Source organism: Triturus cristatus, chromosome 7 (assembly GCF_964204655.1).
Source record: "Triturus cristatus chromosome 7, aTriCri1.1, whole genome shotgun sequence".
NCBI classification, from domain to species: Eukaryota; Metazoa; Chordata; class Amphibia; order Caudata; family Salamandridae; genus Triturus; species Triturus cristatus.
Window position 1 is genome coordinate 159,956,680 of NC_140590.1, and position 21,711 is coordinate 159,978,390.

The 21,711-nt window shown below is 45.3% G+C and overlaps 1 protein-coding gene across 1 annotated transcript in view; it reads right to left on the minus strand.

Moving 5' to 3' along the window:
* Positions 1 to 2,642: 2,642 nt before the first annotated feature.
* RBM42 (RNA binding motif protein 42) overlaps positions 2,643 to 21,711 on the minus strand; it is a 266,205-nt gene continuing 247,136 nt past the window's right edge. The window contains exons 8-10 of the mRNA XM_085615908.1: positions 18,145 to 18,265; positions 4,513 to 4,707; positions 2,643 to 4,340 (exon numbers count right to left, since the gene is read on the minus strand). Of these exons, the coding sequence (XP_085472034.1) occupies positions 4,228 to 4,340; positions 4,513 to 4,707; positions 18,145 to 18,265 (429 nt within the window). The 3' untranslated portion in view covers positions 2,643 to 4,227. The remainder of the gene's footprint in view (positions 4,341 to 4,512; positions 4,708 to 18,144; positions 18,266 to 21,711) is intronic.

Sequence of the window (21,711 nt, forward strand, 5' to 3'; positions counted from 1 at the left end):
TCTTTACCATCGTTACTTCAAATTATAGAGGAATTTTCTTCTTTTTCTGGGTATAAAATAAATTGGGATAAGAGTGAAGCACTTCCCATTTCAGATGGCACCTCAAGGGATGTGATACAGGGATATCCATTTCATTGGCAACCTTCTCGGTTAAAATATTTAGGTATCTTGGTAAATAAGGGATTGGACGCCATGGTATCAGATAATTTAGGGCCTTTAATCATTCAGATGCAACGAGATTTTGATAAATGGAAAGCGCTGGGTCTGTCTTTATGGGGTAGAGTTCAAACGGTGAAGATGGTTACGTTACCGCGCTTTCTTTATATTCTTGGTATGCTTCCTCTTCATGTTCCCTTATCCACATTGCGCCTTATAGATTCCAAAATTAAATCTTTCATATGGGGTTCTATTAAACCTCGTCTGGCTATACATAAATTAAATGCTCATCATTCCTATGGTGGTCTCAGTCTTCCCTCCATTGAACATTATACCATTGCCTTGCATTTATCACAGCTCTCATACATGCTCCAAGATAATTTAAATACACCACATTGGGTCCATGTTGAGCGACATCTTCTCTCTGCAACAAATGGTCTTGCAGTTTTATATGGATCTGGTTCAAGCCGAATAGATCCACGTAACCCCCTATTGTCTGCAATGCGTAAGATATGGCAAAGAGTGCATCGTATCTTGGGCATTAATTCTCGTTTACATGTAAAGGCTCCTATATGGAACAACTCCAGAATACGCATTAAAGGTAGAAGCTTTCTATGGCCTCAATGGAAATCGGCAGGCATTCTCACACTAGACCAAATTCTCCATGACGGGGATCTTAAACCTCTATCACAGTTAACGGATGAATTCAACTTACCTCCGCTGCAGCATGCCAAATACGATCAACTTAGAAAATCTCTTCTCAAAGCTCTTGGTGCCACACCTTGGTCATTATCTATATCACCAATAGTGTTTTATTTACAAATTTGGGGCAAACAGAAAGGTGTCATTTCAGGTCTCTACAAAACAATTACATCTCAATTATTTTCACACCCATTATCCTGCGATCTCCGTCATAAATGGCAAACACGTTTACAGACTTCTTTTTCAGATATGGAATGGATGAATATACTAGATGGTTTGGATAAGGGAGCTCGAGAAGCTCGTTTAAAGTTTTGCTTATTTAAAATTCTACATGACTGGCATTGGTCTCCGGTTAGATTATATAAGGCAGGCTTGTTACCGCATTCAAATTGTTGGAGATGTAATGCTTCTGGATGTGATATTGTTCATATTCTTTGCACGTGTCCATTGGTTAAACATTATTGGTCTTACATAGGTCAGACCTTACATAAGTCTATCTCACTGCAGTTACCCCTCTCCACAGCTAATATTATATTACATGATTTCAGAAATGTTCCCACTCTTTCTAAACCACAATCTCGTTTCCTACATACCGCGCTTGCAACTGCTAAAATCTGTATATTAAGACAATGGAAATCTTCCACTCCACCATCTCAAGAGTCCTGGTTATCTGCTATGATTCAAAATGCTTCGCACGAAAGGATTATATATAATATTCAAGATCAACTAGAGTTATTTTCACAGATATGGAATCCTTTTTTACTTTAACATGTTTGTATTTGTTATCATTTCGTTTTTAAAACTTGATTGTGTATGCTTTTTCACTCTTTCCTTTATATATTGTTATATATATTTATTGTCCTAGATAGCATAATATTAAATATTGTTTTATATATGAATTTACTTTTTAATCTCTATCATATGATCCTTACCCTTATTACTTGTATTTGAGTTTTCTTGTTTTTGTTTAATGATTCTGAAATGCTAATAAAAAATTTCAACACAAAAAATAAAGAGATTATAAAAAGGAAAAGGGAATCTGTCTCCATCTCACCTTGCTGCGTCACCTCTCTGCATGTGTTCCTGGTGAGAAAAGTCCTTCCTTCAGGGCAGAGAAAGGTCTCTTTCTCAGCACGTGAGGCTTCTGGGGTTGGTCTTTCACCCCTTTCTCCGGAGATTTGCATGATGATCCGCTGCTTTCCTCAACTGCTTAGGAGCTCCTTCATCTTGCTTCCAGACCCAAAAGCGGAAAAGAATCTGAAGGTAGTGACCACATACGAAAACTTCTGGGGCACACGTCTGATGTCACAGAAGGGACAGACATACCACCAAATGGTGGTGGACGACGACACCCATACAAACAAAAGAAAACAAAAAAAAAAAAGAAGATTCCAGACCTAGGCACTAGATGGCATAGTAGTGTACAGCATGTAAATCCAGAAAAGGATTTGTGCTGCAAAGAGATTTGTTCTACAGGCTGAGACGATGAAATACCAGAATTCTGGTCCACTGGACTGTTCTGAATTTTGAAATTTCCAGTAAGGTAAAGTCTTTGCTCCCAAGTCTAGTAGTCCACCAAAAGCACATGATGGCATTTGCAACTAACTAAAAAGCATGGCTCTTCGGGAATACAAAGGAATGTTTGGCAATAAGCCAACAAAGTAGTCAACTATACCAACATTTCTGCAAAGCAAAATAGTTGTGTGTAATTATCAGCCGGTGAGCAGTCATCTTGGGTATGGGGTGCAATTGCATATATCGGTTCACAAAACAAATCAATACCATTTTAAAACACATTGATAGATATTTATTTACAAAATGCAAAACGCGCAAGAGCTCTAAGAGAACCCTTCCCACAATCCATCACATGGAGATGATGTTACATGGCAAATTGCAGGGAATGAATTGTGCAGCTATTCAGTGAACTTGGTTAGCCAAAATTAAGTCAGGAGTTCATCATTTGGGGACTCCCCACCTATGAAATGTCTAAGAAAATATTTTCATACAAGTCAATTAAACAAAAACGGCCCTATCAGATAATAGTCCACAGATGTGGCCACTCAGACTCTGCTATGGTTTCAAGGGAGGTGGAAGAAAGGCAGTACTTCAGTGAGGAAGGAAAACGGCACGTTATTGCCATAATGCCCAGCCTGAGAGTGGTTTAAGTGGGATGCTTAATGTTGCCATCCACCCTAAAAAATTAACATCAACCCCACTTAATTTTGTATTGTGAGGGAGTAACATACTTGGGTATATCTGCAGATCAGATACAGCCAGAAACTGTATACAAGGACAGAGCATGTACAATGCACACTTTTCTCAGCTGGAAGTGACAGTGTTGGAGTAATGCTCTGTACAGTACCACCATAATCACAAAGGTGGGAGTTAGGTAGAAGAGTTTAGCTCTCAGGATCAAGGATAATTAGAGAACAACTGACTAGGTACCAAGACATGGGTGCTGTGTGGAGCAGCAACCTGCACACCTGGAAGTCTGCTTTATTCAGGACAACACAAACTCCCAGAAGCACATGCATACTCAAACGCTTCCACACTACTACTACAGGCATGGCACATGCATACAAATCAATGCAGCAGTCTTCAAACATACAGATAATAAACCCACACAGAGTTGCACCAAAGGAACAGACAGAGGAAGAACGCTCACAAACAAGCCCTTGTACAGTGACTGACACACATGAACAAATAAGAGCTTGTGCAAACAAAATATTCTCCTTGTCGAAATCCTGAGAATACAAACTCCAAAAGCACACATACAGCCACACTCACTGAATAAGTATAATTTATTAAAGCAAACCTGAATATGGGACAGTTCACACATTGCAATCCATGTAAACCTGTGCAAACGCACCTATAAGAGCACATATGCACTTATTCGGGCACACCCTCTATACACACACACAGAAACACACCCTCTACACACACACAAACACTCATACCTCTCCCGCACCCACCCATCCATCAACGTAACAGGCACATTGTTTTATGCATTTGATATCTGCCAGAGCACACAAACGCATTCATACACATTCATTTATCTATAGTAGACTGCACACAAGTCCGCACAAAAACTGGAAGTGGGCAAACAAAATACTCAGAAAAAACACGCACTGATGGAATCTTGCATATGCATAAAGTTCATCCTATGGTCCAAATCCTGGTCTAAACATGATCTCCCAATGCAAGCTTGATTCGAATAGTAGTCATGCATCCACTGTCACAGGGATTCCCTCCTTTGCACACCTATGTATGTATGGAGTCATGGGGATGTTGTTAGAGGCCTTATGGGCAAAGACCTAGCCCCTCGTGCCTAAACCAGGTCACAATCTTGGAAGTATAGGCTTGCAAGCACTATCTCAATCCCAGTTTCTTCTTTTCCTTCTGTTTCTTGCGCACCACATCAATATTGCGATCTTTCCACATACTTTTCCTCAGCTTGATGGGCCGGGAGCCAACGTATTTACCTGCAAAGAGACAGTCAGGTTGTTAGGATTGCTGCTGAATATACAATGCCCTTCAGAGCAACCCTTTACCATGCTCTAATTTCTTTACCCTGCATTCTTTCCTTAAGTGCATCGGTAACAGCCCTGTCCATCTCCCACTCAGCACATGCATTTCTTTGGTCACCAAACTCACCGTTCATCTCCCTCATTGCTCGCACGTAGTCATTGGGGTCTTTAAAGCTGACAAAACCATAGCCCTTTGTCTTTCCTGTCCGTTTGTCTCGAATCACTTTTGCCTTTAGGAAGGATGGATAACGGCTGAAAGCTCGAGCCAAAATATCGTCGTTCACCTCGTTACCTAGGTCGCCACAGAAGATCCGAAAATCATCTGAAGAAGAAAAGGCTTGTTATGGCAAACAAATGTAACAAGGAAGATACGAATGTACTCAGGGCAAGATGGCCCACTTGAGTGTTTACAGTGCCAAAATTCCGTGCATAATTCATATGCAAATCCAGTATGCCAAACAAAATGATAAACGTTCTGCAACCCAAAACCAGAATTCAGCTGTTACATGCAATAATAAAGAGACTCCAATGAGCAATTTAGGTTTCAGAGAAGGATAAGAGGCAAGTTGATATCCAGCAGTCTTTCCCTCAAAAAGAGAGTACAAAGTGCAGACTTTCTTCTGTTTCTGAAAAGCCGAAATCTAGACTTTACCTATGAGGTGGTCTAAGAAATCCAGGATTAGCTTTTTGAACCGGTGCTCTTGCCTTCTGTCACTCTACAGTAGAGGCCTTGGGACGGCAGCTCATGTAGGTTATGCTAGCATGTATTCTCTGCCAATTCACAACTCTGTGTTTTCTTCAGTGAAGGTACTCTTATGTTTAAGCCAATGCTATGGTGTGCTTTGTTGTCACTGACCAGTGGATGGCTTCCAGTGCTGCTAGCATGAAAGGTTACTTACTAACAATGCTACTACTGCAGAGAAGATATTGTACTTTCATATGGCAATAATTATGTTTCTCTGCCAGCCAATCTTGCATAACACAACATTTTACATCCCTTGGTGTATTCTTTTGCAAACATTTGAATAAAAGATAAAACATACAAGCAGTCGGAAAGAAACATTACTCATTCTGCTTCTTTAAATTCCACAATAGTCTTGGATACCTTACATAACACTCGACACCAAGGAATCAATTTCAGTTAATTTTTTCCTTTTTCGTTTAGAATTCTTACTTTCTGTATAAGGGAAGACTTTTGAAGACCACATATGCAGTGTTCTCTTATCTTAAAATAGATCACAGAAAGGTCCTTACATAACAACGCTCGGTGACATACTTGGAGTCTATGCAGCTGCAGCAACTTAAAACAATTGCTTTCGGCTCCTGCTTGCACACAGGCTGGAGTGGCAATAGCAGCCGCTGAGCACAGGAGTCTTGTAAGAGGGCTGGAGTTGTGGCTGTTGGCAGTGCCCAGAACAGAATCGGGCTGCAAAGAGCAGACAACTAGCTCTGTCTGATTCCACATTTGCGACCAGGGTGGGGTGCATAGGTTAAGTTCTTCACCTCTACACTGATGTACTTAAAAATGTCTTTAATTTAAATATGGTAGCGTGAGAGCAAGACACGGTTTGTGAATGTTTTTAAATGGGAGAAATGTAAAATGAAGAGTTAACAATCATTAAGTTAACATTTCAATTTAATATTATCTCTTTTAAAAGTGTTGCATTTACAAACAGCAGGCATCTTGCTTTAAGTGGCCAGTAGAAACGGTGTCATATTCATAACTGTAAAATACTGATATTTATCATGTACAAATGTTTCATATTGTTTCTAATTGCAACATGTTCAAGTGGGAGAAAATTACAATGACTACTTAACTTTATGTTCATATGGAACGTTTTTCTTCATTTTAAATGTCTTCCCTTTTAGCGCTATCCATGCAACTGTGCCAGATATGGTAAGAGGCATGTCCTAGGCCAGACACCCATACACATTTTTCCCAATTATACACAAATGTCAATGCTAACATCTCAAAAACCAAAGGAGATGATGGACGGAGTGTTGAACATTGCAAGCACTCACCCCCAGTCAACTGATCTGGGTTTAATCCATCACCGTTCTTTAGCCCACTCTGCCACCCCAGTTCAGACATGGCCATATGCAAATCAGTCTGACCCTGTGCCTCATGGGAACAGTCCAGCCCGAACTGCCAAACCATGTCTTCCCTGGACCGGAAACAAGCTTCCTAGGACCGGTTTCTGGCATCTCACCAGACCGCAATCCCACTGACAGACACAGAATTAGAGATGAGGACCTACCATGTAACAGGGCCACTGGAATAATGAGATTTATTATGCAACATCAAAAAAATACATTCCATCTTCTGCTAGCTCCTATGGATTCAAAGTTACTTAAAAGGTACAGTGCAGTAGAAAGCCCTTTTGTAAAGGATTACTGGTTCCCCGTTTGCTTCTTATTGCTGTATTTGGCTGCTAAAGTGGTACTGACAAGAAAAAACCTTTTACAAAGTGTTAACCTGTGTAACAAGCATTAGCATAGCCAATAGTTATGGCCTATTTGAGATCCTGATTATCATCATCAAAAAGAAGGAAAACGTTACGTACCCTGTAGGCATCTGTTCGTGGCATGAAGTGCTGTAGATTCACATGTTGTGCATATTTCTGCCATCTGGTGTTGGGGTCGGACGTGCACAACTTGTTTTTCTTCTAAAGAAGTCTTTTTGAGTTAAGGGATCTGGCGAGTCCACCTATTAGTGAAAACGCGCATGGGCATTGGGCCCATTGTTAGATTGTTTTTTCTCTGCCGTCGGGTTAAGAGATGGTTGTGTGAACTCCGGTTCTACACAACATGCTGTTCTCACCTGTTCCCCATCGGGTGCAGAAGACAAACAATTGCGCTTTTCCTTACATTTCAGACCAGTCGAAGAACTTTTTGAAGAACATCACGGGGGGATGAGACAATGTCCACATGATGAAAGAACTCTGTTTCGATTTTGTACACTCTGCCATGCCAAGTATCCGAGGTCAGATCTCCACAAAGTGCGCAATTTGAGTTTGTCCCTCAAACACCGAGGAGACTCCAGTTCGGCGTACTTTGTCTTTAGGAGCAAAAGGACCCTTCAGAATCGAAGAACATGTCGCATCACCTCAGCGTGAATGGAGCACAGAAGAGAAGGGCCCGACACTCCGCTATTGAGTACCTGGACACCCCAGCTATCGACTGCAAAGTGTTGATGCCGAATTGGATGCCAAGGAAGAAGTTCCGCTGGCTTATCACCCTCAAAAGGTTGCATTGAGTACCTTAGTTCCCTCTACTCACCAAAAGGAGGCACGATCTTCCAGTTTGTGTACCACGCTCGAGGCCTCCAGTGCACCACTGCCTCTCAGCCATGGTGTACACCTTCATTCAGAGCTGGACTTCGCCCCCGAACAGAATACTTTTTAGATTCCAAAGATCTATCCATTCACCATTGCTGACAAAGTCACAAGGATCCATCCCATGGGGGATGGGTGGGTGTTCAGAGGAGCTGGAGAAAAGGAGGTGGTCGTGGCCCTAACCATCCCTGTAGACCTGTCTGCTTGGAAAGGATTTGGAGACTTCCCCTTGGGCTGAAGTTGAACTGAGAACCCATGCAAGGATGCTAGCACTCCCAGAAAAGGGTTTTGTTAAAACAAAAGCACAGAGCAGAGTGAAAAAGAGGGGCTGGATCCTGAAAGAGGGGACCAGCCCTCCAAGAGAAAAGTCAAGAATACTGGGGGACCAGCTTCTAAACAGATTCCAAGTCAGAACCCCTCTTCTCAGGAACAGGATGCGTTATCCACAGAGAGAATCGAGCCTGAGAAGCTTGGACCTTACACGGCAAGGCTCTTGGGCCAGGGGGACCCTCTAGGAAGGATCTGTGCCAAGAACAAGAAACCTGTCCCATGCCTGACGGCCTTAGGGAGCAAGCTGCTGCACAGGAAAAGTGTGATATCAGTGGCAACCACAGGGTCTATTGGAAAGATGGGCTCCAATACAGAGGCCAGATACCCCTAAACCGGGTACAACCAGGAGAGTGGTAGTCCCTAAAAGCTTTAGAGAGTGTCTTCTCAATTTGGCCCATGATATCCCCCTAGATGGGCACCTTGGTCAGGATAAAACCATGGAGTACCCTAGTCTAACACTTTTACTGGCCAAGGATGTTGCACAGGTGAAGGACTTTTGTCAGTCCTGTGTCTCCAGCCAAGCAAATTGTAAGGCATGAGGGCACCAGAAGGCCCCCTTAATTCCACTTCCAGTGGTTGTGGTACCCATTGAAAGTGTAGGGGTCGAACCTTTTGGCCTCCTAGACCCTCAAACTGCATAAGGGAGCAAATATATTGTGGTGGCAGTGGATCATGCCACCAGGTATCATGAAGCTATTCCCCTTAGGACCACTACTGCTCCAGCAATGGCAAAAGGCTCTCCTTGGCATCTTTACCAGAGTTGGTTTTCCTAAGAAGGTAGAATCAGACAGAGGTACAGACTTTATGTCTGCATATTTAAAACACATGTGGAAGGAGTGTGGATTGACTTACAAGTTAACTACCACCCACAAACCACTGGCCTTGTTGAACAGATTTAACCAGACATTGCAAGGCATGATTGGTGGACTCCCTGATAAACTCAGGAGATGAGATGTCTTCCTTCTATGCCTGTTTTTCACCTACAGGGACGTGCCACAGAAGGGAGTGGGGTGCTCACCCACTGAACTTCTGTTTGGGCATCCTGTTAGAGGTCCTCTAAGTCAAGTGAAGGAAGGATGGGAAAAGTCTCTCAGAGAGCCAAAACAAGACATAGTTGTGGGAAGCTGGCTCTGTATATACTACACCAAAATGAGGTATTGTGTGCACAGAGTCCAGTGGTGCTCCAAAGGTAGGCAGAAGTAAAAGTAGATAGCACCCTACTCTCCATGTGTGGTAGTGTGGCAAGCAGTAAGGATTTATCAGAGGGTAGTGTTAAGCATTTGTTGTACACACTCAATCAGAAAAAGATGTCACACACTCAAAGACTGAACCAATTGTGTTTGGATAAAAATATTAAGTTATTTTATTTCTAGAACCAAGCCAAGCCTGGCACAGGTAAGTGAAATAAATGCTTTGCAAAATATTATGCAGTGTTTACAAATAAATGCAAGTTTTAGTTACTTCTTAGATTACTTTTTAAGTTACTTTTTCTGCTCAGAGTGAAATGCCTAGATATCACACTGGGACATTTCATAGAGTAAAGTTAAAAAAAAAATATGATTTGCACAACTGTTATTTTTCAGGTTTCCATACGAATCAACTCCACAATGGATTCTTATGGAGAGAAATGAAGTTATCGGTTACCAGGTAAGTCTTTGAGGTTGAGTTTCTGGGGTTAGAACAAGGGTTCCCCCACAGTCGAGGATGCACTCTTGTTACACTCTCAGCAACACTAGGGCAGCCGGGTGCAGAGTGCTGAGGCCCAATGTGGGATAGGGGGACTCCGGTTGGTGGCTGCTTACGGGTTGTGGGAGCAAAGCTCCTGGTGTTCGGCTCAGGGAAAAGGGGGATCCGAGTTAGCACACAAAGTGCACCCGCAGCGGTGCAGGGGAGGCTGGGAACAGGGTGCTGGTTTGGCATCTGGTGCCCTGTTTATTTCAATGGGGATTCTCCATTTTCAACAAAGACTGCAGGCTCGGGGACGAAGATCTTCTGGCAGTGACCACCGGTTGGAGATGTAAGTTGGGATGCCTGGGGATGCTGGGACACCGTCGGCTAGGCCACCCAAGGCCGTGGGGATTCAGGTGCAGGCGTGTCTTTAGGTGTCCGGTTTCTCTTAACAACTCCGGTCGCAGTTGGGGGCTTTGAGTCTCCGGAAAGAGGCAACAGGCTTCGCTGGGAGGCAGGTCAGAGATCTCCAGATCTCGGGTCAGAATCGCTGGGAAGACTTCCTCGTGGTGTTGGGCGACGAGTGAGTGGTGCAGAATCGCGGATTTGATTGGACCCAGAGTCTGTGGGTGAAAAAATCCAGTGTTCACAGGAGAAAAAATCTTTCCAATGGAAGGCAGGGCCGGTCCTCGGGATTCTTGAGGCTGCTGGCTGCAGGATACACCAGAGTTTCACTTCTGCAGGTTCAAGGTGGGGACAGGCCGGTAGGGCTGGGGCCAAGTCAGTGGGCGTCTTCCTCTTAGCTCCAGCACGACTGTTCGATCCTTCTTGGTCGTTTCTCGTCTGAAGAGGAATGGTTCGGGGGTGCCCCTAAATACTAGTTTATGGGGCGTTACAGGTAAATAAAGGTTGGGACCAATAGGTCTCTTTCTTGGGGTGGGTACACCCCCTATTAAGCCACCCTCCATTGGGAGGGGTCATATGCCTCACTCTAGTTGGCTGAGTCCCACCCATTGGCAAGATGGCGTGAAATGAGAGTTGTGCTTCACCTCGCCTCCCTCAACTGAGGGGTGGGGTGCTTGCTTTTCGCCTACAGAGAGGTGCCTCAGTAGGGTTTTCCCCCTTTGAACTTCTGTTTGGCCATCCTGTTAGGGGACCACTCTGTCTTGTAAAAGAGGGTTGGGAGAAGCCTCTCCAAGAACTCAAACAAACCATTGTGGACTATGTACTAGGCCTAAGGTCTAGAATGGCAGAGTACATGACAAAAACATCCAAGAATCTTGAGGCCAGCCAGGAGCTTCAGAAGCACTGGTATGACCAAAAAGCTGCACTGGTAGAATTTCAATCAGGGCAAAATGTGTGTGTTTTGAAGCCAGTGGCACCAAGGGCTCTCTGGGATAAATGGAGTGGCCGTTACCCCTTCTTAGAAAAGTGAGGTCACCTACTTGGTTGGCCTGGGCCCTAGCAGGACACCCAAAAGGGTGATCGATGTGAACCGCCTTAAGCTTTTCCATGACAGGGCGGACATCACCATGCTGATGGTGACTGATGAGGATCAGGAGACAGAGTGAAACTCTCCCTGACCTCCTCTCATCCAGCCCCAAAGATGGGTCAGTGGATGGAGTTGTCTTTTTAGACACCCTCGCTTCCCAACAGCACACTGCTGCAAGACTTGCTTGCTAAGCTCTTTTCCTTGATCCCTGGTCAGACAAACTGGTGTACTCATGATGTGGACACTGGTGACAGTGTACTTGTCAAGAACAAACTCTATTGACAGTCTGAGCAAGTCAAGGAAAGCATCGGAGTTGAAGTCTGCAAGATGCTGGAGTTAGGGGTTATTGAACCCTCTGAGAGCCCCTGGGCCAGCCCAGTGGTTCTGGTCCCCAAACCTCATCCCCAGGGTTGAAAGAGGGAACTGAGGTTCTGGGTGGACTATAGAGGGCTCAACTCCGTCACCAAGACAGATGCTCCCCCTATCCCAAGAGCAGAGGAGTTGATAGATAAATTGGGTAGAGCGAAATTTCTAAGTACCGTTGACAACCTCAGGGTACTGGCAGATTGGCATGGCACCAGGAGCAAAAGAGAAAACCGCATTCTCCACACCTGATGGTCATTATCAGTTCAATGTTATGCCTTTAGGTTTATAGAATGCCCCTGCCACCTTCCAAAGGTTGGTGAATCAACTCCTTGCTGAATTGGAGTCCTTTAGTGCAGCATATATAGATGATATTGCTGTCTTTAGCTCCACCTGGCAGGATCACCTGGTCCACCTGGGAAAGGCTTTAAAATCCCTGCAAATTGCAGGCCTAGCTATTAAGGCATCCAAATGCCAGATAGGGCAGGGAACTGTAGTATACTTGGGCCACCTTGTTGGTGGAGGCCAAGTGCAACCCTTACAGCTTAAGATCCAGGCCATCCTGGACTTGGCAGCTCCAACAACCCAGACCCAAGTCAGGGCATTCCTTGGCTTGACTGGGTACTACAGGAGATATGTGAGGGGATATGGGTCCATTGTGAATCTCCTCACAGAAATTAGCTCCAAGAATATGCCTAAAAAGGTCAACTGGACAGTTATCTGTCACAAGGCTTTTTTTGCCACCATGAAAGAGGCAATGTGCTCAGCACCAATTTTCAAACCTCCAGACTAAACCAGACCGTTCATAGTGCAGACTGATGCCTCTGAGCTAGGGATAGGAGCTGTCCTATCCCAGACCATTGATGAAGGCCAAGAGTAACCTGTTGCTTTTATAAGCAGAAGGCTTCTCCCCACGGAGCAGCGTTGGGAGCGCCATTGAGAGGGAGGCCTTTGCAGTGGTTTGGTCCCTTCAGAAGCAGAGACCATACTTGTTTGATACTCACTTCCTAGTTCAAACTGACCACAGACCTCTCAAATGGCTAATGCAGATGAAAGCTGAAAATCCTAAACTGTTGAGGTGGTCCATCTCCCTACAGGGAATGGACTTTATAGTGGAACACAGACCTGGTACTACCCATGCTAATGCAGATGGACTTTCCAGGTTCTTCCACTTAGACAATGAAGACTCTCTAGGGAAAGGTTAGTCTCATCCTGTTTCGTTTGGGGGGAGGGATTGTGTAAGAAAATGCCCTCTTTTCGAATGGTTACCACCACATTTTGCTGAACTGCTGATGTACTTTGTCGGAGTGTGCCCTGGGCGCATGCCAAACAGGTACCCAGGGCCTATTTTCTTTCCCTAAAACCGCATTGAAAACAAAACCCAATTGGCACACTCGGACCACAGGTCAGCCCCTGGTAAATGGTACCACAGCTACCCGGGACACTGTGACCAGAGAAGGCCTCTAAGGGCTGCAACATTTATTGTGCCACCCTTAGAGGCCCTGTACCTTTACACACTCACACTGCCTTTGCAGGCTGCGTGTTTTGGTGCAGAACAAAGTGAAGAGTCGACATGGCACACATCCCTGTGTACCATGCCTACAACCCACTGACTGCCCTGGCATAGATCAGCCACCCTCTAGCTGGGTGCACTATACCAGTGGTGAGGATACAGGTGCATGAGCCCTGTACCCCTACAGTGTCTAAGCTAATTCTTAGACATTGTAAGTGCAGTAATGCCATTAAGAGTATATGTTGCTGGGAGTTTCATTACAAACTCCACAGTACCATAATGGCTCTACTGAAAACTGGCAAGTTTGGTATCGAAACTCTCAGCACATTAAACCCACCCTGATGCCAGTGTGTGGGATTTAATGAAAAATGCACAAAGAGGGCATCTCAGAGATGCCCCCTGAAAAATTACCCAACACTAGTGACTAGGCTGAGGGGCTGCTCACCAGCTGCCACCACCAGACATGTTTCTGGACCCCTAGGTCGAGAGCCTGCTGCTCTGGGGGTCTGAAACAAAGCACATCCTGGAACGAGGTGCCAAGCCTCCTCCCCCAGGATGGGCAGGATCTACGAAGGGGAAGCTTCAAAGGCCTTCTGCTTCTTCCAGCAACTGGTCCCCACCAGTTCTGACCCCCACTTTGGGCGGGAGAACCAGCGGTAAAACAAAGTGAGGAAGGGAGATGTGCCCATAAGAGGACATCCCATCTCCTTTTGAGTTTTTCAGGGAGCCCCATAATCATGCCTTTCAATGCCTTGTTGAACCTCTCAGTTTGTGGGTGATAGGGAGTAGTAAACTTGCACTGCACTCCACAATCTTTCCACATGTGTTTTAGGTAAGCAGACATGAAGTTAAACCCTCTGTCTGAAACCATCTCCTTAGGAAGCCCTACCCTGGTGAAGACACCAATGAGGGCCTTGGCTACTGCAGGAGCTGCAAGAGTACTAAGTGGAATTGCCTGAGGATACCTAGAGGCATGATCCACTACCACTAGTATGCATTTGTTTCCTGATGCTGTGGGAGGTTCAAGTGGACCCACTATGTCCACACCTACCCTTCCAAAGGGAACACCAACCACTGGTAGTGGATTTAAGAGGGGCTTTGGGTGTCCACCTGTTTTGCCACAGGCTTGACAATGACACAGGAGCTGACAAACTAATTTACTTTGAGAAATTTGGGGCCAGTAAAAGTGGCTAACTAGCCTTTCTCGGGTTGTGGCTTGGCCAAAATGTCCAGCTAGGGGAATGCATGAGCTAAAGTAAGTAGGAACTCCCTGTACTTCTGAGGCACTACCACTCTCCTAGGGGTTCCAGGGTTGGGGTCTCTGATCTCAGTGTACAGTAGCCCCTCTTCCCAATAGCTCTGTGGGTACCACTGACAGCTCCCTTTCCCTGGGTAGCAGCATCTGCCTCAGGCTTTCAAGAGTTGGACAATCCTGCTGTCAGATACATAGTTCCTCCCTACAGGAACTAAGAGTTCAACCTGGTAAGGGTCAAGTTCCATGGGCTCAGTTCCCTATGGGGTGTCCAAGTACTCTCCCTGAGGAGAGGTGTCCTCATCATTTTCCTTTTGCTGTACAGAAGCTGGTTTCCCAGTCTTCTTACCTTTCCTCTTGGAAGGTTGGGCCATACTTTTAGGCTCCAACACTTCTTTTTCACCCTTGTTTCGGCTCTGTGCTTTAGACTTGACACACACAATCTCAGGGATGTCCAGCATTGCTGCATGGGTTTTTAGTTCTACCCCAGCCCATGCTGAGGTTTCCAGGTCATTAACAAGCAGCTGGAAGCTTTGGAGAGACCACTACCTGTTTCAGGCCAGTAACACTCCCCCCACCGCCTAGTCTAATGTCACCATAGCCACAGCATGGTTAGTAGTAACTGTAGGAAGCCGGCTCTGTATATACTATACCAAAGTGAGGTATAGTGTGTACAGAGTCCAGTGGAACCCCAAAGGTAGGCAGAGGTAAAGTTAGATAGCAACTCACTCTCTATTTGTGGTAGTGTGGGTGAGCAGTAAGGCTTTGTCACAGAACAATGGGTCCCTGTCCTGGGGTGGGTACACCCCCTATCCTGCCTCTCACCTGTTGGAGGGAGGCAGTAGCCTAGTCCTGATTGGGCAGGGCTTCCCATCTTCAAGATTGCAAGAGCCCGGAAGAGGGGCTACACCTTGCCTCCCCCACCTGAGGAGTGGGGTTGGCAGGCTGGCACATCCCCTGTCCTTATTTGGGGTTTCCGGCCAAGCTTCCCGTCAGAGTGGGGGGTTGCAGTGGCCTGGGGAAGCTCACAGAGGCGGCATGCCTTTGAAGCTTCCCCCTGCCCATCCTGGGGGAGGAGATTTACCACCTCGCCCAGGATGTGCATTGTTGCAGACCCAGGAGAGCAGGGGCTCTCCTACCCAGGGGTCCAGCAACATGTCTGCTGTGTGGCAGCCTAGGCAGCCTCAGAACAGACGTGGATTGTAGGTTAGGTTTCAGGGGGCATCTCGAAGATGCCCTCTGGGGTGCTTGGTACATTAAATCCCACACTGGCATCAGTGTGGGTTTAATGTGCTGAGAAGTTGGATACCAAACTTCTCAGTCTTCAGTGTTGCCATTATGGTGCTGTGGAGTTTGTGTTTGACGAGCTCCCAGCACCATATACTCTTAAATGGCAGCACTGCACCAGCCCAGGAATGGACCTGGGTACTGTAGGGGCACAGGGCTCCTGCTCCTGTGCCCACACCATTGGCATAGGGCACCCAGCTAAAGGGGTGGCTGATGTATGCCATGGCAGTGTAGGTGGTGGGCATGGCACACAGGGATGTGCGCCATGTCGACTCTTTGTTTTGCCTTGTACCCAGACACTCAGCCTGCAAGGGCAGTGTGTGTGTGTAAGTGTACAGGGCCTCCAAGGGTGGCACAATGAGTGCTGCAGTCCTTAGAGGCCTTCCCTGGTCACAAGGCCCTGGGTACCTAGGGTACCATTTACCAGGGGCTGACATGTGGCAAGGGTTTGCCAATTTGGGATTTGTGTTTTAGGGAAGGCAAAAAGAAATGACAGAGTGCACACCTCTTACTTCCAGGTTCTTTTCGTGGTTAATTAGTTTAATTTGTTGTATGCGTGCAAGCCCGAAATCGTGGACTGCCCGGCCACGTGGAAATCAATCGAGGAATGTGGGGCGGAACTCCACCCCACTTCGGACGCACAGCGTTCATATGAGCGTGTCAAAAATGCGACAAGTTAATCCAATCTTATCAGAAGGTTTATTTCCATTTAATCCACTTTTTGTAAATCGTAACTCCTTTTCATCCAGTCACATGTTGGACACTATGTTTACATTAAATTTAGCAAGTTGAGCCCTTATGTAAATTCAAACGCTTTAATGGAAGTGGATGTTAGTGACTTTTCTAAACAAATTAATATGCTTTTTACCCTACACTCTGCCAACATGAAGGTGGTCACTTTTCAAAATTACATTGAATTGAAAGCAAGGCAATCTGACATTAATTTACAGAGTCCTGTGGAGACTGGTAAGTACAAGAAAATCCGCACATCTGCGATGAATTCTTTTTCCCCATTTGTCTCCACTTATCTTTGTGAATGAGCCTTCTCTGCTATAAACTTTGTAAAACACAAATTTAGAACATGTGTAACTGACGAACATCTGCATGACTCTCAATGTTGCCCTCTCAGGCTACAGCCTAGATTACAGGGGATTGGTGGACACTAGGCAGTGTCAAGTTTCTCACTGACATAGTGGAGATGGTTTTCTTATGCATTTTTCAAAGTTTTTATTGGTTGAACAAGAACAAAGCAATATTTACTTTACTGACACCAAAAAAACAGTAGCTGGAGAGAAGAATCTTTAAAATCTTTCAAAGTTTTGTACTAGTTGAACAAGAACAAAGTAATGCTTATGGACACCAAGACAAAAGTAAAGGGAGCAAGGAGAACATAACTGCTAACATGACAGGTGCCAAAAAAACATATGAAGTCAAAACATAACTTATTCAAACAGTGCAGAGATGAGGGCAGATGCAGCACTGCATAAAACAAAGCCGATTTGAGCTGAGCTGGACATTGACAAACACATTGATCTTGTCACAGCCGCAATAGAAGAGTAATACCCGTTTGAATCTATATATATGGGAATCAACAAATGTTTGGACTGGCCTGACTAGGTCACTGGGACTACTATAATGACTTATTCAGAATTGCCCTCTCAGACTACCAGATTACACATTAGTAGACACCATGCAGTACCATATTAAAGGCAAAACTGATTATCTAATACTTTTTTTTATTGAGTTGCATTATAATTAATATTTCTGTGACAATTGTTCATTGAAAGGTCTTGAAGCACAATGTCATTTTTATAATTGTTTCCACGAAGGGAACTTGAAGTATTTTGTTCAGAACATAGTACCCCTGCCCTAGACGCCCTTTATCAAGTGTTCCTTAAGTGAACATGTCCTTTACCGCTTCCTGTGAAAGAGTAAAACAAAGTCTATTCTTTCAACCGGGACCTTGAGAAACAAGAACCCAAGTGCAGAGCTCAAGGGCAGCCCACTGGGCACTCTTTGCAAAAGTAAAACAAGGGAACCTGGTTCATACAGAGGTTGTGGAAAATGGCCTGCTCGAAACCAGACAACACTTGGAGCAAGGCTGGATGAACTCTGGTAATTAGACGTATTTATTTTACGATTTGCACTTTTGACATATCGTGGGATACAAAGATTATCTTATTGATGAGGGTTGGCCAGAACTTTTTGCAGGTTTAAAAGTTAACCCTTTTCAAAATGTTATGCACTCTTAATGGGCACTTTAGATGGTTGGGCCCTTCCAGGCTAAGCCTTGGTATAAGTTAGAATAAAATCTTACTTAGATGTATCAAAAACAACTTGGATAAACTTCTAGTGTTCTAGTTCAACCTCTGAATTTAGTTAGTTGATCGCAGTTAACATGAGGTTTGCTCAATAATATATATATATTTTTTTTTAAAACACCAGACAATACCCCAACTAAACCACACCAAGACCTGGTAAAGGTGATACCCCTGTTTAACACTGCACCTGACACTAACCTGTATCCCACTCAAGCAAGCTTTGGTCCTCCCAGTTAGTGCCAGCAGCTGTGCGGATACACCGTTTCAACTTCTCCTGTTTGTTCTTCTTTTTGTCCTCAGATACCGGTTCAACTACCAGCTGAAAGAACATGAGAAACAAACACTATGACTGAAATATTCCTTACAACTGTCGAGCACATTTCTGCTAGGAGCAGGCTGCTATGCATGCATTTATGCCGTGCTGTATAGAAGGTGCATACTTTGTGTGAGAAAAGTTGGTTCACTGATTTTCTCCTGATAAAACAAAAACTGGACTTTTTGACAAAAAATAGAATTGCTTATATTGTGCAGGTAGTACATAAGAGATTTCAAGAAGACAGCGGTGTGGCGCCGCGGCCAGGGCGACTGACTGGAATCTGGGGATCGCGGTTTGATCCCCGGCGCCAGATTAGCCCAGCACCATGTGACTCTGGGCAGAAGCTTGCTTAATCTTCCAGACGGCCCCCAGCGCCTAGAGACCCTTACAGGTTATTGTTCGTGCTTTACAAATGTGGATATTATTATTATTATTATAAAGGGAGCACTTTGAACCTCCAGCCTATCATACAGAACCTATGAAAACATTCCTCTTGCAGAATAAGCACAATAACTGCAACTGGGCATTGAAAAACAAAGTACTATGTCTCTATACAGCAGTTAAAAAGGAGGGCCACTGCCAGATTTCCGAACTGGCAGTCAGTGCAGCAACACATTGCAGCATTCCATACTGTTTGTGCACATTTTAACAGAAAACCAAAAACCATCATCCTAGCATGTTTAGAGGAGTGTCATATGTATTTGTGCTCGTAACTGACAGTGCCCAGTTGAATGGAGCAGAGTCTCGGTGCAGGATGCAGAGAGAGTAGAGTTTGAGGAAAGACGAGCAGCAGATTCACACAGTGAAGACTTTAGGTAAAGATATGGTAGGAAGCTGGCTTTGTATTTGAGATTACCACGGTAATACCGTACACAGAACCCAGGGGTTCCCCAAAAGTGACAGGGCTCAATATAAAACCCAAAGTGCTCTAGTAGTGGTAGAGTTGGCCTAACACAAAGGAGTGTAAGACATTCAGTGCACAACAGTGATCAATAACAGACACACGACTCAAGAAGGAGATCCAAACCACTTTTAGAAAAATATACTTCGTTTGTACTTTAAGACCAAGATCTTCGCAATAAGGTAAGTAAGTTTTTAATTAAAAATACTTTGCACTTTGAAAGATCGACACTTGGAATACTTTCAGAACAGGTCACTGTTATCCTATGGGGGAAACAGTTTTGCCCAATTACACTTCCAGTCTTCGGGACCAAAGGTCAGCTGTGGGCAAGAAGTAGGTAAGTTCCGACACTGCACCACCAGTGGCACAGGGGCGGCCGGATATAGAGGTCAAAATTGGAGTTAGGCCCAAGGTGTTTAAATGGAAAGTCGGGGTCCTTGGAGCCACACGGCTTGTAGGTAAGTGGAACGGTTGCAGGGGCTAAGCTCTGGGTATTAGGACCAGCACCTGGGGGGAAGGGAGAGCATAAAGCAGCGTCAAACATGCATCACCAGCAGCACAGGGACTGCCGGGTGCAGGGGTGTCAGGCACCAATGCAATCCAATGGAGTTTCTTCTTTTCGGAAACGGGCTGCAGGCTTTGAACTGGAGGGTCCAGGCAGAAAACCAGCGACAGCACAGGTAATTTGAGATGTTGGGGGTCACAGGGGCAACGCTGGTCGAGCTCACCAAAGCCCGGTTGCTGTGGGTTCAGGGGTGCCTTTAGATGTCAGAAATATTCTTACCAGGCCAGCTGTCCAAGGGCGATTGGAGTCTTTGTTGAAGGCAACAGTCTTCATAGGGGTTTCAAAGGTCACTGACTGAAAGACAGGTCGCAGGTTCGTAGAAGCTGGAGACAGGCCGATAGGGCTGGGGCCAAGGCAGTTGCCGCTTAAGGCTTCTCTGCAGGGTCGTCTTCTTTCATCATAGCAGATCTAGAGGAGCCACCTAAATACTAGATATGGGGTTGTTTTAGGGAAGTAGCAGCTTGGGCCAAAGGGCATTTTACCTGGGGTGACTACACCCTCTATTAAGCCAACCTCCTGTGGGAGGGGGCATTGACCTAGCCCTGATTGGAGAGGTCCACCCATCTTCAAGATGGCGGAGACCGAAAGATGTCCTCAGCTCGCCTCCCCCACCTTAGAGGTGAGGTTGGCAGAGATGGGCATGCACACCTCCTGTCCATCTTAAGTTTTACCACTAGTTTTCTCACCCAAAGTGGGGGTGTAAACAATGGGCTGCTAGTGCAGAGGCTGGTGGTTGGATTACAAAGACAGCAGGCCTTTAAAGCTCCCCTCTTCGAGCATTGGCCCATCCTTGTGGAGGAGGTGTGACACCTGCCCAGGACATGCATTGTTTCTGGTTCCAGAGAGAAGGGACTCTCTATCCAGGGGTCGGGAAACGTGTGGTGGCGGCTGGCTGCCAAAAGCAGGTCAGAACCACACCAAGGTTGGTAGGTTTTCAGGGGACACCTTTGAGAAGACCTCGGAGTACATGGTACAATAAATCCCACACGGACATCAGTGTGGGTTTATTGTGAGGAGTAGTTTGGTACCTAACACTTCTGTGTTCAGTGGAGCAATCATGGTGCTGTGGAACTACAGTTGTGGAGTTTCCACCCCATGTACTAGCTATGCCTTCACTGGCACTTACAATATTGAGGAATACAGCAAAATATTATTGGGGCATATCTGCTCTTGCAGATATGACCACACCTGGGATATTGAGCACCCTGACTTAAGGCTGGTAAGGCCAGCTAGAGGAGTGACTTACCTATATCTTAGGCAGTGCTAGCTGGCATGGCACACAGGTAGGGTGCCATGTCGACTTTGTCATTTTGTCTGCATCAGGCCAGGCTTGCTGCAGTGGTTCTGGATTTAGGCTGCAGGCGTCGTCATCGTGGAGTCCAGGATGGGTCATCCAACTCTGGAATGGAGGTCAGAATCGCTGGGGAACCTTTTCTGAATGGGTGGCAGTCTGCATGACTTAGGTGAGGGGTCCGTAAGGGACACTCGTCAGGCCTAATGCCATAGGTACCCAGGTACCATTTACTAGGGACTTACAGGGGATTGAAGGGCCTATCGTGGAATAGTTTTTAGGGAAGAAGCACTTACATTGGGGACCTGGTTGGCAGGGAGCCTGTGCACTACAATCGAAACCACATCAATACTGGGAAAACGTGTGGCTGACCATGTCAAAAAAGGCCTTTTCTCACACTGAGTCAAATTATTTTTAATATTCTTTTTGTTTTATTGCATTTAAACATGAAGTCACATGATATCACACTAATGCCATAAATGAGAAGAGCATCATTTTCCATAGTACGATTCAAATTTCCTTCACATCAGGCCAAGGAATGCTTCGAGGGCATCTATTATGCAATCTCCCGCTTCCCTCCTCATACAGTACAGGGTTGTCTGCCTGAACGTTCACTATATGGATTCGCCACCCCATCTTTTTTGTAACTGTGTGTCTCATACTTTACTTAGAACATATCTGATCTATATCTG